The sequence below is a fragment of the Oncorhynchus kisutch genome, linkage group LG24, assembly GCF_002021735.2.
Source record: "Oncorhynchus kisutch isolate 150728-3 linkage group LG24, Okis_V2, whole genome shotgun sequence".
Classification (NCBI taxonomy): domain Eukaryota; kingdom Metazoa; phylum Chordata; class Actinopteri; order Salmoniformes; family Salmonidae; genus Oncorhynchus; species Oncorhynchus kisutch.
Window position 1 is genome coordinate 29,862,252 of NC_034197.2, and position 15,922 is coordinate 29,878,173.

Genomic DNA, 15,922 nt, shown 5'->3' on the forward strand with positions numbered 1-15,922 from the left:
TTTTATATGAATCATATTCACTTTAAAAACACCCTATTACAATGCTATTACCCATTGGCCCTAAAAGCAAAAGAACCGAGGGATGGTGATAGAATGTCATGGTAGAGAGATTCTACTGCACAAGCTGTAAGGCCCTCAAACTCTTTATTTTCATTGTTCCTCTCCTATAATAAGAGACTGATTTAGACCTGAGACACCAGGTATGTGCAATTCATTATCAGGTAGAACAGAACCAGCAGGCTCCGGACCTCGTAGGGTAAGAGTTGAATACCCCTGCTGTAGACTATGAACGGAATGCCGTTTGGGGATATTTGAGGTTGAGAGGCTAAGAGTCATGGGTGGAATTTGAAGGGCAGTATGTGACTGTTAGTATGATAATGTCTCTGTTGTTTGAGGAGGACCCAGCACTTGTGCCGGTGTCTAGGTGGTGAAAAGGGTGCGGTTCTCTTGGTTACAGGAATGACGTTACTGGTTAGTTGTGTTTTCTTTGTATGCTGCTCCCATTCAAAGCGGATCAAATCATCCAGTCAGTACTTTCTTAATTACCCTGCCCAACAGTTGTTTCCTGGTTAGAAATATTAGTACCAAGACATGTAAATGGCCTACAGACTGAAATATCAGTGTAAAACGTGTTTGTAAAATCATTCTCTCCATCTCTTCACATGGCAGGAGAAGCTCAGGGTCATGTCACATGTCAACAGAAATAAGTCATCGGAGAGTTCCAAGTTCAGAAGCCTCTGCTTTCAACTCCACCCCCCAAAATCAATGAAGTGAAACAGTATTCTGACTAAACTACTAGAGCAGTGCATATTTGGTCTAAACACCTTTGGCAGAAACCTGAAGCTATTATCATATCACTACTGATATCTCTTCAGTCCTTTCAGATGTTAGAGGAAGGAACCAGGAAATATGGAGCTATTCATTGGCATTATGAACTGGGTGGTTTGAGGCCTGAATTCTGATTGGCTGAAAGCCATGGTATATCAGACCGGGTATGATAAAATGTTTATTTTTACTGCTCTAATTACGTTGGTAAGCAGTTTGTAATAGCAGTAAGGCACCTCAGGGGTTTGTGGTATATTGGTCATATACCACACCCCTTTGCCTTGTTGCTTAAAAGTAGCCTCCTTTTTCTTATCTTCTTTTCTTCAATTGCATTGTTCTGACAACACAGGAGAGGTGAAAGCCTCTTGTTGGAAACAACTGGATAACCTGGTTTCATATACACTGAACCAAAATATAAACGCAACATGTAAAGTGTTGTACCCATGTTTCATGAGCTGAAATAAAAGATTCCAGAAATGTTCAATACGCACAAAAAGCTTATTTCTCTCAGATTTGTTTATATCCCTGTTAGTAAGCATTTCTCCTTTGCCAAGATAATCCATCCATCTGACAGGTGTGGCATATCAAGAAGCTGATTTAAACAGCATGATCATTACACAGGTGCACCTTGTGCTGGTGACAATAAAAGGCTACTCTAAAACGTGCAGTTTTGACATACAGCACGATGCCACAGATGTCTCAAGTTTTGAGGGAGTGTGCAATTGGCATGCTGACTGCAGGAAGGTTCACCAGAGCTGTTGCAAGGGAAGTACATTTCTCTACCATAAGCCACCTCCAACGTCGTTTTAGAGAATTTGGCAGTACGTCCACCTGGCCTCACAACCGCAGACCACGTGTATGGTGCCGTATGTGTGAGCGGTTCATTGATGTCAACGTTTTGAAAAGAGTGCCCAATGGTGGCAGTGAGGTTATGTTATGGGCAGGCATAAGCTACGGACAACAAGATCCTGAGGCCCATTTTTTTTCAGGTATCTGTGACCAACAGATGCATATCTGTATTCCCAGTCATGTGAAATCCATAGATTAGGGCCTAATTTATTTATTTCAATTGACTGATTTCCTTTAATGAACTGTAACTCAATCAAATAAATGACATTTTTGTGTTTTATATTTTTGTTAAGTGTATGTCCATGTTTTTAAGAATAGTTCAAATGAAGAAAGGTAGATGAGGAAATACATGTTGCACTGTTGAGATGCATAGGCCTATACATATCTTCCCTCAAGGTTGAACTGTTATCATGGGGTTATAGTACTGTGTCTGTCCCTTAGGTTGTATATCGAGAGTAACTGTCAACATTATCTTTGTTTCATCACTCTCTTCCCCTCAGGGTTGAAGGAGGGGGTTAGTAGTGTAGTAGTAATGATAATGTTATATAACTCCATTACTTCCCCTCAGGGTTGGAGGGGGTTAGTAGTGCAGTAGTAATGCTAATGTTATATAACTCCATTACTTCCCCTCAGGGTTGAAGGAGGGGGTTAGTAGTGTAGTAGTAATGATAATGTTATATAACTCCATCACTTCCCCTCAGGGTTGGAGGGGGTTAGTAGTGCAGTAGTAATGATAATGTTATATAACTCCATCACTTCCCCTCAGGGTTGGAGGGGGTTAGTAGTGCAGTAGTAATGATAATGTTATATAACTCCATCACTTCCCCTCAGGGTTGAAGGAGGGGGTTAGTAGTGCAATAGTAATGATAATGTTATATAACTCCATCACTTCCCCTCAGGGTTGAAGGAGGGGGTTAGTAGTGCAGTAGAAATGATAATGTTATATAACTCCATCACTTCCCCTCAGGGTTGAAGGAGGGGGTTAGTAGTGCAATAGTAATGATAATGTTATATAACTCCATTACTTCCCCTCAGGGTTGAAGGAGGGGGTTAGTAGTGCAATAGTAATGATAATGTTATATAACTCCATCACTTCCCCTCAGGGTTGGAGGGGGTTAGTAGTGTAGTAGTAATGATAATGTTATATAACTCCATCACTTCCCCTCAGGGTTGGAGGGGGTTAGTAGTGTAGTAGTAATGATAATGTTATATATAAGTATTGTAATACTGTAGTAATAACCATGTTATGACTTTCTTTCAGGGCTAGAGGTGAGACTATAATTGTAACAGTAACAATAGTGTTATATTACTGGAGAGTGTCTATAGTTATAGTAACAGTATTATTTCCATCTGTGTCCCTCAGGGTTGGAGGTGAGAAGGTGCTCCTCCTCTCAGCGGCGGCCTGGGGGGCGATGACAGCCTTCACGCCCGTCCTGGCCCACTTCTGCTCTCAGCCCATCTTCTCCATGACGCTGGCCCGCTTCCTTATGGGGCTGCTGCAAGGTCAGGGGGCACTGGGCACTGGGGGCTAATGAAAATCTTGGCTACATCTCAAATCACTCCTTTATGTATTCCTAAATAGCACACTAATTATGACTAGAGACACATAGGGAAACTGGGATTATGACTAGAGACACATAGGGAAACTGGGATTATGACTAGAGACACATAGGGAAACTGGGATTATGACTAGAGACACATAGGGAAACTGGGATTATGACTAGAGACACATAGGGAAACTGGGATTATGACTAGAGACACATAGGGAAACTGGGATTATGACTAGAGACACATAGGGAAACTGGGATTATGACTAGAGACACATAGGGAAACTGGGATTATGACTAGAGACACATAGGGAAACTGGGATTATGACTAGAGACACATAGGGAAACTGGGATTATGACTAGAGACACATAGGGAAACTGGGGTTATGACTAGAGACACATAGGGAAACTGGGGTTATGACTAGAGACACATAGGGAAACTGGGATTATGACTAGAGACACATAGGGAAACTGGGATTATGACTAGAGACACATAGGGAAACTGGGATTATGACTAGAGACACATAGGGAAACTGGGATTATGACTAGAGACGCATAGGGAAACTGGGGTTATGACTAGAGACGCATAGGGAAACTGGGGTTATGACTAGAGATGCATAGGGAAACTGGGATTATGACTAGAGACACATAGGGAAAGCCTGACTAACCGGTGCCTATATGTAGCCTCGCTACTTTTATAGCCTCGCTACTGTATATAGCCTGTCTTTTTACTGTTGTTTTATTTCTTTACTTACCTATTGTTCACCTAACACCTTTTTTGCACTATTGGTTAGAGCCTGTGAGTAAGCATTTCACTGTAAGTAAGCATCTACACCTGTTTCGGCGCACATGACAAATAAACTTTGATTTGATTTGAAACTGGCATTATGACTAGGGACACAGGGAAACTGGGATTATGACTAGGGGCACATAGGGAAACTGGGATTATGACTAGGGACACATAGGGAAACTGGGATTATGACTAGGGACACATAGGGAAACTGGGATTATGACTAGGGACACATAGGGAAACTGGGAATATGACTAGGAACACATAGGGAAACTGGGATTATGACTAGGGAAACTGGGATTATGACTAGGGACACAGGGAAACTGGAATTATGACTAGGGACACATAGGGAAACTGGGATTATGACTAGGGAACCTGGGATTATGACTAGGAACACATAGGGAAACTGGGATTATGACTATGGACACAGGGAAACTGGGATTATGACTAGGGAAACTGGGATTATGACTAGGGACACATAGGGAAACTGGGATTGTAACTGGTGAACAGAGGCATTGAATGTGTGTATGTGTACCTCTAGGTGTCCACTACCCGTCTCTGGCCAGCCTGTGTTCTCAGAAGGTGGTGGAGAGTGAGAGAGGATTCCTCATGAGCACTGTGGGCAGTGGCTCCTACCTGGGGTGAGTCTAGCTCTGCAGCACTTCCTGTTTAGACGCTGATCTAAGGTCTGTTTTGCATTTCCCCCACTAAGGGTTTAGGATAGGTTTGGGTGAAGGTAAACTAGTCCTAGATCTGTGCCTTTGGGCAGATTCTACTGCTGTTGTTAAGGTCATGTGCTATGGAAGCCAGGGTCAGACATTTATCATTGGAGTTGGGGAGGGATGACAACATGTCATTTTGGGCTGGTCATAAACAGCTCATCAGGGGGCCACAGACGTCTCCAGTCAGGAGCTCTCCACAGATGTTCTTGTTTTGCCATTTTAGTAGCAAACCATAAATAGACAATGAGGTGCGCAGCTAAAGCTCTTTGAACTACCGTCTGTGTGTGTGTGACCATGCTGTTGTCTCCTGCAGAACACTGGTGATTGGGGGGGCTGGTTCCCTCATGCTGGACCTGTATGGTTGGGAGAGCGTGTTCTATGTGTCAGGCATGCTCTCTGTCCTCTGGGCGTACTGCATGTGGAAATACCTGCTCAAAGGGGAAGGTAAGGTGTGTGTGTTTGTGTTTGTTTGACCAGGTAGGCCAGTTGAGAACAAGTTCTCATTTACAACTGCGACCTGGCCAAGATAAAGCAAAGCAGTGCGACAAAAAACAACAACACAGAGTTGCACATAAACAAATGTACAGTCAATAACACAATAGAAAAATCTATATACAGTGTGTGCAAATGGAGTAAGGAGGTAAAGCAATAAATAGGCCAATTGTAGTGAAGTAATTTCAATTTAGCACATTAACACTGGAATGTGCGGGTAGAAATACTGGTGTGCAAAAAAGTAAATAAAAACAATATGGGGATGAGGTAGGTAGTTGGATGGGCTATCTACAGATGGGCTGTGTACAGCTGCAGCGATCGTTAAGCTGCTCAGATAGCTGATAGTTAAAGTTAGTGAGGGAGATATAAATCTCCAACTTCAGCGATTTTTGCAATTCGTTCCAGTCATTGGCAGCAGAGAACTGTAAGAAAAGGCAGCCGAAGAAGGTGTTGGCTTTGGGGATGACCAGTGAGATATACCTGCTGGAGCGCGTGCTACGGGTGGGTGTTGTTATGGTGACCAGTGAGCTGAGATAAGGCAGAGACGTATACAGTCGTGGCCAAAAGTTTTGAGAATGACACATTCATTTTCACAAAGTCTGCTGCCTCAGTTTGTATGATGGCAATTTGCATATAATCCAGAATATTATGAAGAGTGATCAGATGAATTGCAATTGCAAAGTCCCTCTTTGCATTCAAATGAACTTAATCCCCCAAAAACATTTCCACTGCATTTCAGCCCTGCGACAAAAGGACCAGCTGACATCATGTCAGTGATTCTCTCATTAACACAGGTGTAAGTGTTGATGAGGACAAGGCTGGAGATCACTCTGTCATGCTGATTGAGTTCGAATAACTGGGGCCGCAGGGTAGCCTAGTGGTTAGAGCGTTGGACTAGTAACCGGAAGGTTGCAAGTTCAAACCCCCGAGCTGACAAGGTACAAATCTGTCGTTCTGCCCCTGAACAGGCAGTTGGACCCACTGTTCCTAGGCCGTCATTGAAAATAAGAATTTGTTCTTAACTGACTTGCCTAGTTAAATAAAGGTAAAATAAATCAAATAAAATAACAGACTGGAAGCTTCAAAAGGAGGGTGGTGCTTGGAATCATTGTTCTTCCTCTGTCAACCATGGTTACCGGCAAGGACACACGTGCAGTCATCATTGCTTTGCACAAAAATGGCTTCACAGGCAAGGATATTGCTGCCAGTAAGATTGCACCTAAACCAACCATTTATCGGATCATCAAGGACTTCAAGGAGAGCGGTTCAATTGTTGTGAAGAAGGCTTCAGGGCGCCCAAGAAAGTCCAGCAAGCGCCAGGACCGTCTCCTAAAGTTGATTCGGCTGCGGGATCGTGGCACCACCAGTACAGAGCTTGCTCAGGAATTGCAGCAGGCAGGTGTGAGTGCATCTGCACGCACAGTGAGACTTTTGGAGAATGGCCTGGTGTCAAGAAGGGCAGCAAAGAAGCCAGTTCTCTCTAGGAAAAACATCAGGGACAGACTGATATTCTGCAAAAGGTACAGGGATTGGACTGCTGAGGACTGTAAAGTAATTTTCTTTGAATCCCCTTTCTGATTGTTTGGGGCATCTGGAAAAAAGCATGTCCGGAGAAGACAAGGTGAGCGCTACCATCAGTCCTGTGTCATGCCAACAGTAAAGCATCCTGAGACCATTCATGTGTGGGGGTTGCTTCTCAGCCAAGGGAGTGGGCTCACTCACAATTTTGCCTAAGAACACAGCCATGAATAAAGAATGGTACCAACCCATCCTCCGAGAGCAACTTCTCCCAACGATCCAGGAACAGTTTGGTGACGAACAATGCCTTTTCCAGCATGATGGAGCACCTTGCCAGAAGGCAAAAGTAATAACTAAGTGGCTCGGGGACCAAAACGTCGATATTTTGGGTCCATGGCAAGGAAACTCCCCAGACCTTAATCCCAGTGAGAACTTGTGGTCAATCCTCAAGAGGCAGGTGGACAAACAAAAGTTTGTCAGACAAATTCTGACAAACTCCAAGCATTGATTATGCAAGAATGGGCTGCCATCAGACAAGATGTGGCCCAGAAGTTAATTGACAGCATGCCAAGGTGGATTGCAGAGGTCTTGAAAAAGAAGGGTCAACACTGCAAATATTGACTCTTTGCATCAACTTCATGTAATTGTCAATAAAAGCCTTTGACACTTATGAAGTGCTTGTAATTATACTTCAGTATTCCTTAGTAACATCTGACAAAAATATCTAAAGACACTAAGGCAGCAGACTGTGAAAATTCATATTTGTGTCATTCTCAAAACTTTTGGCCAAGGCTGTAGATGACCTGGAGCCAGTGGGCCTGGCGACTAACATGTAGCGAGGGCCAGCCGACGAGAGCATACAGGTCGCAGTGATGGGTGGTATATGGGACTTTGGTGACAAAACGGATGGCACTGTGATAGACTGCATCCAGTTTGCTGAGTAGAGTGTTGGAGGGTATTTTGTAAATGACATCGCCGAAGTCGAGGATCGGTAGGATAGTCAGTTTTATGAGGGTATGTTTGGCAGAGTGAGTGAAGGAGGCTTTGTTGCGAAATAGGAAGCCGATTCTAGATTTAATTTTGGATTGGAGATGCTTAATATGAGTCTGGAAGGAAAGGTTACTGTCTAGCCAGACACATGTATTTGTAGTTTTCAACATATTCTAAGTCAGAACCGACAAGAGTAGCGATGCAGGTGTGGGCAGCAATCGGTTGAAGAGCATGCATTTAGTTTTACTAGCGTTTTAAGAGCAGTTGGAGGCCACAGAAGGAGTGTTGTATGGGATTGAAGCTCGTTTGGAGGTTTGTAAACCCAGTGTCCAAAGAAGGGCCAGATGTATACAGAATGGTGTCGTCTGAGTAGAGGTGGATCAAGGAATCACCCGCAGCAAGAGCGACAGCATTGATATATACCACCCATCGAAACTGTTAAACTACATGTTCGCTACCCTCCTGCTCTCCGGGGATGTACAACTCAATCCTGGGCCCAATATCACCGAGCCAGTGATGCGCACCGGAGTGGAGAGCGGTGGATGGCCTCGTCCACTGGTCGTCGCCGCAGTGGAGGTGGGTGAGTGCTATGGTCCTATGGTTTCTCTCGACTCACCCGGTTCCAGGATAGATTTTGACTCTTCAAACATACCAGAGTCGCTATATGCGATCCCTGACTCTGCTTCTGGTACGCAAGCTATTTTAATTAGTTCCCCGCATCCAGTGCAGGCGGGAGGGATTGTTAATTGCGCTACCGAACTGCCCCTAATCAAAACGAAACAAAACGGCCTAAACCCAGCCGTCAGAAAACACAGAAAATGTAACTTTTTTCAATGTGTCAATCACTCTCGAGTCATCTGGGACCCACGAGCTAAGCCCAAGGGACTACTAGGGGGGCACTTGAACATTCGTAGTGTCATTCCAAAAAGTGATCAAATTCAACATCTACTCACAGACTCCAACCTTGACTTTCTCTGCCTCTCAGAGACATGGCTTCATAAACACTCTCCATGTGCTGCTTTGGTTGTGCCTGGCTACAATGTTTTCAGGAGAGACAGAATTGAGGGAAGAGGAGGGGGTGTGATGATTTACATTAAAGAACATATCCGATGTAAACAAATTGAGTGGTCATGTGATAATGAACTAGAATGTATCGGCCTGAACGTTACACTGTCTCCCCAAATGTCTTTTACCCTCATTGGAATGTATAGGCCACCTTCCACCAAAAGTGTGTTTTTTGATCAGTTTAATACCATGCTTAGGGAATGTGATTTTGGGAAAGAGGTCATCTTAATGGGAGATTTTAACATTAATTATGAAGACAAGTGTTGTAGGAAAACCCTCAAACGGATCACTAATACCTTTGACCTTACACAGCTAGTTAAAGGGCCAACCAGGGTGACTTGTTGCTCTAAAACACAGATTGATTTGGTGTTCAGTAATAAACCAGAGAGAGTGACTAAATCATTCAATATGGTTACTGGGCTGTCTGATCATAATCTGACACTTATAGCCAGAAAGCTGTCTAAGAGCAGGTTTAACCTCTCTACTGTTAGAAAGCCGGATCAACTCAGAATACCTAAGAGTGAATTAAATAATTTTGAAAAAGCAATTAAGGGAATAAACTGGAATAAACTGGAATGATCTCTTGTCCTATACAGACGTGGAAGCTGATAGTCAGGTTTTTCTATCCACAATCCAGACTACAATAAATGGCTTCCTAAAGAAAATCAAATCCAAACCTGGCCAAAAGAGCACTCTTCCTTGGCTAAACGGAGAAATCTGGAAATTGATGAAAGAACGAGATTATGCTCTAAAAATAGCCCTAAAATCTAAATTAGAGCATGACAGACGTAGGTTTACCATGTTGAGAAATAAGGTGATGAAAGAAATCAGACAGGCCAAGGCAAACTTTTTTATTAACATAATTGGTGAAGCAAAGGGAAATTCTAAATTGATATGGGAGAATCTAAAAAAGTTAACAGGGAAAGACCATAGTAACACTGCAAAAAGACTAGAAATCATGGTGAATAACAATCTAACACAGGATGCAGTCGAAATAGCAATAGCCTTCAATTCCTACTTTATTGACTCTGTCAGGGTACTGACACAGAACCCCTCCACTTGTTTCTTGGGCTCAGTGCTAGTGAATGACACTAAACCTGTCTTCATCATAAGGGAGGTTTCTGAGTCAAAGGTGAACAAGGTGATTAGCTCACTAAAGAACTCTAAAGCCAAAGATGTGTTTGGGATGGACTCTACCTTTCTTAAAAACTACAAAGAGTCACTCATTGGCCCCATTACTAAGGTCACCAACACATCTATTAGTCTCGGTGTGTTTCCAAGGGTATGGAAGTCGGCCATAATAACGGCCATCTTTAAATCAGGAGACCCTGCTAACGTGAGTAACTACAGGCCCATTAGTATATTACCTGTGGTGTCAAAGGTTGTTGAAAAGTGTGTAGCAGAACAACTGATTGCCCACCTCAACAACAGCCCCTTCACATTACACTCCATGCAGTTTGGCTTCAGAGCGAAACACTCCACAGAAACGGCCAACTGCTTTCTTCTGGAAAATGTGAAGTCCAAGATGGACAAAGGGGGTGCTGTTGGGGCTGTGTTTCTGGACCTAAGGAAGGCTTTTGATACTGTTAACCATGAGATTCTCATCACAAAATTGTCCAAGTTCAACTTTTCCCCTGATGCCTTGAGATGGATGAAATCATACCTTGAAGGCAGAACTCAGTGTGTCAGAGTGAGCAATGAGCTGTCGCCCACTCGTAGCTATGATGTGGGCGTGCCCCAAGGGTCAATACTGGGGCCCCTCCTGTTCAGCCTGTACATTAATGATCTGCCTTCTGTCTGTACTGGGTCTGAAGTTCAAATGTATGCAGATGATACAGTGATATATGTGCATGCAAAGAGCAAACAACAAGCTGCACAAGAACTCACTACTGTAATGGTCCAGGTTACAAAGTGGCTCAGTGACTCGTGTTTGCATCTCAATGTGAAAAAAACTGTTTGCATGTTCTTCACAAAGAGGGCAACAGATGCTACTGAGCCAGATGTCTATGTGTCAGGGGAGAAGCTCCAGGTGGTATCCGATTTTAAGTACCTTGGCATCATACTTGATTCCAACCTCTCTTTTAAAAAGCATGTGAAAAAGGTAATTCAAATAACCAAATTCAACCTAGCTAATTTCCGATTTATACGAAATTGTTTGACTACAGAGGTAGCAAAACTGTACTTCAAATCTATGATACTCCCCCACTTAACATACTGCTTGACTAGTTGGGCCCAAGCTTGCTGTACAACATTAAAACCTATTCAGTCTGTCTACAAACAGGCTCTCAAAGTGCTTGATAGGAAGCCCAATAGCCATCATCATTGTCACATCCTTAGAAAGCATGAGCTCTTGAGTTGGGAAAATCTTGTGCAATACACCGACGCATGTCTTGTATTCAAGATCCTCAATGGCCTGGCTCCCCCTCCACTCAATATTTTTGTTAAACAGAAAACCCAGACATATGGCAGCAGATCCACAAGGTCTGCCATGAGAGGTGACTGTATAGTTCCCCTAAGGAAAAGCACCTTTAGTAAATCTGCATTCTCTGTGAGAGCTTCCCATGTCTGGAATACACTGCCATCAGACACACATAACTGCACCACATATCACACTTTCACAAAATGCTTGAGGACATGGCTAAAGGTCAATCAGATTTGTGAACATGGTCCCTAGCTGTGTGTTGCCACTCCATGTTGTCTGTTGTCTGTAGCTTGTGAGGTGTGGAAACACTTTGTTGCTTTTATGAATTTTGTCTTGCTGCTTTTTGTTTTATGCTGCTCTGTCTGTATGCTACGTCTTGCTTGTCCTATGTTTCTCTGTCTGTATGCTATGTCTTGCTTGTCCTATGTTGCTATGTCTTGCTTGTTCTATGTTGCTATTGTCTATATTGTAATTGTTTTTAATAACCTGCCCAGGGACTGCGGTTGAAAATTTGCCGGTTGGCTAAAACCGGCACTTTTACTGAAATGTTGATTAATGTGCACTGTCCCTGTAAAAATAAAAATAAACTCAAACTCATACAGAGAAAAGAGTCGGCCCGAGAATTGAACCCTGTGGTACCCCCATAGACTGCCAGAGGTCCGGACAACAGGCCCTCCGATTTGACATACTGAACTCTGTCTGAGAAGTAGTTGCTGAACCAGGCGAGGCAGTCATTTGAGGCTGTTCAGTCTGCTGATAAGAATGTGGTGATTGACGGAGTCGAAAGCCTTGGCCAGGTTGATGAAGACAGCTGCACAGTAAGTACTGTCTTTTATCGATGGCGGTTATGATATCGTTTAGTACCTTGAGCGTGGCTGAGGTGCACCCGTGACCAGCTCAGAAACCGGATTGCACAGCGGAGAAGGTACGGTGGGATTCGAAATGGTCAGTGATCTGTTTGTTAACTTGGCCTTTGAAGACTTTAGAAAGGCAGGGCAGGATGGATATAGGTCTGTAATAGTTTGGGTCTAGAGGCAGGGCAGGATGGATATAGGTCTGTAATAGTTTGGGTCTAGAGGCAGGGCAGGATGGATATAGGTCTGTAATAGTTTGGGTCTAGAGGCAGGGCAGGATGGATATAGGTCTGTAATAGTTTGGGTCTAGAGGCAGGGCAGGATGGATATAGGTCTGTAATAGTTTGGGTCTAGAGGCAGGGCAGGATGGATATAGGTCTGTAATAGTTTGGGTCTAGAGGCAGGGCAGGATGGATATAGGTCTGTAACAGTTTGGGTCTAGAGGCAGGGCAAGAGTGTCACTCACTTTGAAGAGGGGGATGACCGCTGCAGCTTTCCAATCTTTAGGAATCTCGGACAATACGAAGGAGAGGTTGAACAGACTAGTAATAGGGGTTGCAACAATTTCAGAGGATAATTTTAGAAAGAGAGGGTCCAGATTGTCTAGCCCAGCTGGTTTGTACGGGTCCAGGTTTTGCAGCTCTTTCTGAATATCTGCTATCTGGATTTGGGTGAAGGAGAAGCTGGGAGGCTTGGGCAAGTCGCTGCGGGGGGTGCAGAGCTGTTTGCTGGGGTTGGGGTAGCCAGGAGGAAAGCATGGCCAGCCGTAGAGACATGCTTATTGAAATTATCATGGATTTATCGGTGGTGACCGTGTTTCCCAGCCTCAGTGCAGTAGGCAGCTGGGAGGAGGTGCTCTTATTCCCCATGGACTTTAGTGTCCCAGAACTTTTTGGAATAAGAGCTACAGGATGCACATTTCTGTTTGATAAAGCTTGCCTTTGCTTTCCTAACTGACTGTATGTATTGGTTCCTGACTTCCCTGAAAAGTTGCATATCGCGAGGACAATTCGATGCTAGTGCAGTACGCCACAGGATGTTTTTTGTGCATGTCGAGGGCAGTCAGGTCTGGAATGAACCAAGGGCTATATCTGTTCTTAGTTCTGCATTTTCTGAAAGGGGCATGCCTATTTAAGATGGTGAAGAAATTACTTTTAAAGGCATCCTCTACTGACGGGATGAGGTCAATATCCTTCCAGAATACCCGGGCCAGGTTGATTAGAAAGGCCTGCTCGCATAAGTGTTTTAGGGAGCATTTGACAGTGATGAGGGGTGGTCGTTTGATAGATGGATGGGGGGCAATCAATTCACATATGCTGTCCAGGGTACAGCTGGGAGCTAAGAGGGGTCTATAATAGGCGGCGATAGTGAGAGATTTATTTCTGGAGAGATTCATTTTTTAAATTAGAAGCTCGAACTGTTTGGGCATAGACCTGGAAAGTATGACAGAACTCTGCAGGCTATCTCTGCAGTAGATTGCAACTCCTTCCCCTCTGGCAGTTCTATCTTGATGGAAAATGTTGTAGATAGGGATGGGAGCCAGGATTCAGACACAGGAAGGACATCAGTGTTGGCCTGGTGTGCTGAAGCAGTGAGTAAAATAAACTTCGGGAGGAGGCTTCTGATGTTAACATTAATGAAACCAAGGCTTTTACGGTTACAGAAGTCAATAAATGAGAGCGCCTGGGAACATACAGGGCCTGGCTTAACCTCTACATCACCCGAGGAGGAATAGGATGAGGGTACGGCTAAAGGCTATCAAAACTGGTCGTCTAGTGCATTGGGGGCAGAGAATGAAAGGAGCAGATTTCTGGGTGTGGTAGAATAGATTCAGGGCATAATGTACCGATAGGTATGGTAGGGTGCGGGTACAGTGGAGGTAAATCTAGGCATTGGGTGATGATTAGAGAGGTTGCATCTCTGGAGGCACTAGATAAACAATGATAACTACCCTAAACAACAGTATACAAGGCATTTTGACATTAGAGAGACATAAAGTGAGGCATAAAGCAATCACCGGTGTTGTTTGGGAGAGCTAGCTAAGACAACAATGGGTAAGACAAGAACAGCTAAGACAAAAACAACAACAGGTAAAATGGCAATGAATGGGCAGAGAGGGTAAGTTAACTACATACAGGGCCTGAGTTTGAGGCTGGGGCTGACAGATAAACAAAAATGGAGTACCGTGATTAATTAATTAATGAACAGTCAAGCAGGCATCAGCTATGTAGCCAGGTGATCACAGGGTCCAGTGAACAGCAATAGATGAAACAGGGAAGCCGTTAGGTAGTTGTTACTAGGCTAGCAAGCGGGGGACATGGCGTTCCTAAAGTTAGCAGGCCGGTGCTAGCAGAAGCGTCTTCACCAACAAAGGCCGGTTGAGGGCACATCGGACAGGATTACATCGGCAGACCAATCGTGATGGATCGGCGGGGCTCTGTGTCGACAAATGGTCCAGGCCAAATGGCAAAAGATGTATTGTAGCTGGAGTCATTTTGTTTGCTAGCCGGGAGATGCGCCTGGCTCGAGGCTAACTGGTGCTAGCTTCGGGACAAGGGCGTTAGCCGGCTAGCTGTGATGATCTGATGCAAAGGTCCAGAGCTTACGGCAGGAATCCGGTGATGTCGTGGCTTCTAGTCGTGTTAGTGAAGAGTCTGGGAGGCATCAGCTGTGTAGACGAGTGATCATAGGGTCCACTGAGCAGGGCGGGAGATGGGTCTGTCTCAAGGCTAGCTTCGGAGCTGGGCCACTCTGGAGTAATGGTCCAAAGCTTACGGCAGGAATCTGGTGAAGTAGTGGAGAAAAGCAATCCGATAAGCTCAGGGTTGATATTGTGCTGTGCAGACTGGCGGGTATTATCCAGGCTATCCAGGAGGTTCTAGCTATGAGGTCTAAAAATAGCAGATCCCGTATCACAATTGGGTGAGGTGGGTTGCCGGAAGGTATGTTCAATTTTAAAATGGAAAAAGAGAGAGGAAAAATATTGAAATATATACACGGGACAATGACAAAACACTTCTGCTTTGCTACGCCATCTTGGATTAACCAAGATGGCGTGTGTGTGTTCTGGGTGTGTGTTTATGAATCTGTGTGGTGATGAGAATATGCATATCTAACTGAAAGTTAACAAATGTTCAATTTCACAGCTAGACTATTTTCTGCAAGTGGTGGTATTTGGATGTCACTCAAATCTAATTGTATTTGTCACATGCTTTGTAAACAATATATGTAGAACAACACTGAAATGCATACGGGCCCTTCCCAACAATGCCTGAGAAAAATATAGAAAAAAAATCATAACACATGGAATAAATACACAATGAATAAAGATGCTATGTACAGGGTTAGCCATCTGACCTTACCGCTGTTATGAACTACCTCTAAGCACCACATTGAGCTCAGAATTGCCTCTTTCTCGCTCTCTCTTTGCGTCTCTTTCTCTCTCGCTCTCCCTTTCTTTCTCTCTTGCTCTCTCTGTCTGTCTGTTTGTTCCAGGTCCTATCATCACATTGGAGTCACTGGGTAGTGGAGGGCCCCAGTCCAAACTGTCCAGGAGACACTGGCTGCGCCTCTTCAAACAACCTGCTGTCTGGTGAGATAAGGCCCACACTCAATTGTGTGTGTGTGTGTGTGTGTGTGTGTGTTTGTGTGTGTGTGAGAGTGAATGGACCGTCTAAACAGCTGACTGCCAGCAGTCTTGAATGAGGTGGAGATATAATAACATCCTAGCCTGTACCTAACTGACTGAAATAGAGGTCTAGTACATTGATTCAGTTCTGTAGTCTCTCTCCTTTCTGATCAGCTCAGTTCCCTGCAGATGTTCCCGTCTCAAAGGCTTCATTCATATC

The 15,922-nt window shown here is 44.1% G+C and overlaps 1 protein-coding gene across 1 annotated transcript in view; it reads left to right on the forward strand.

Annotated features, from left to right (window-relative positions):
• The window catches only part of LOC109869747 (solute carrier family 17 member 9), a 28,547-nt gene that overhangs the window by 3,400 nt on the left and 9,225 nt on the right, over positions 1 to 15,922 (forward strand). The window contains exons 3-6 of the mRNA XM_020460008.2: positions 3,038 to 3,177; positions 4,553 to 4,652; positions 5,047 to 5,177; positions 15,570 to 15,666. Of these exons, the coding sequence (XP_020315597.1) occupies positions 3,038 to 3,177; positions 4,553 to 4,652; positions 5,047 to 5,177; positions 15,570 to 15,666 (468 nt within the window). The remainder of the gene's footprint in view (positions 1 to 3,037; positions 3,178 to 4,552; positions 4,653 to 5,046; positions 5,178 to 15,569; positions 15,667 to 15,922) is intronic.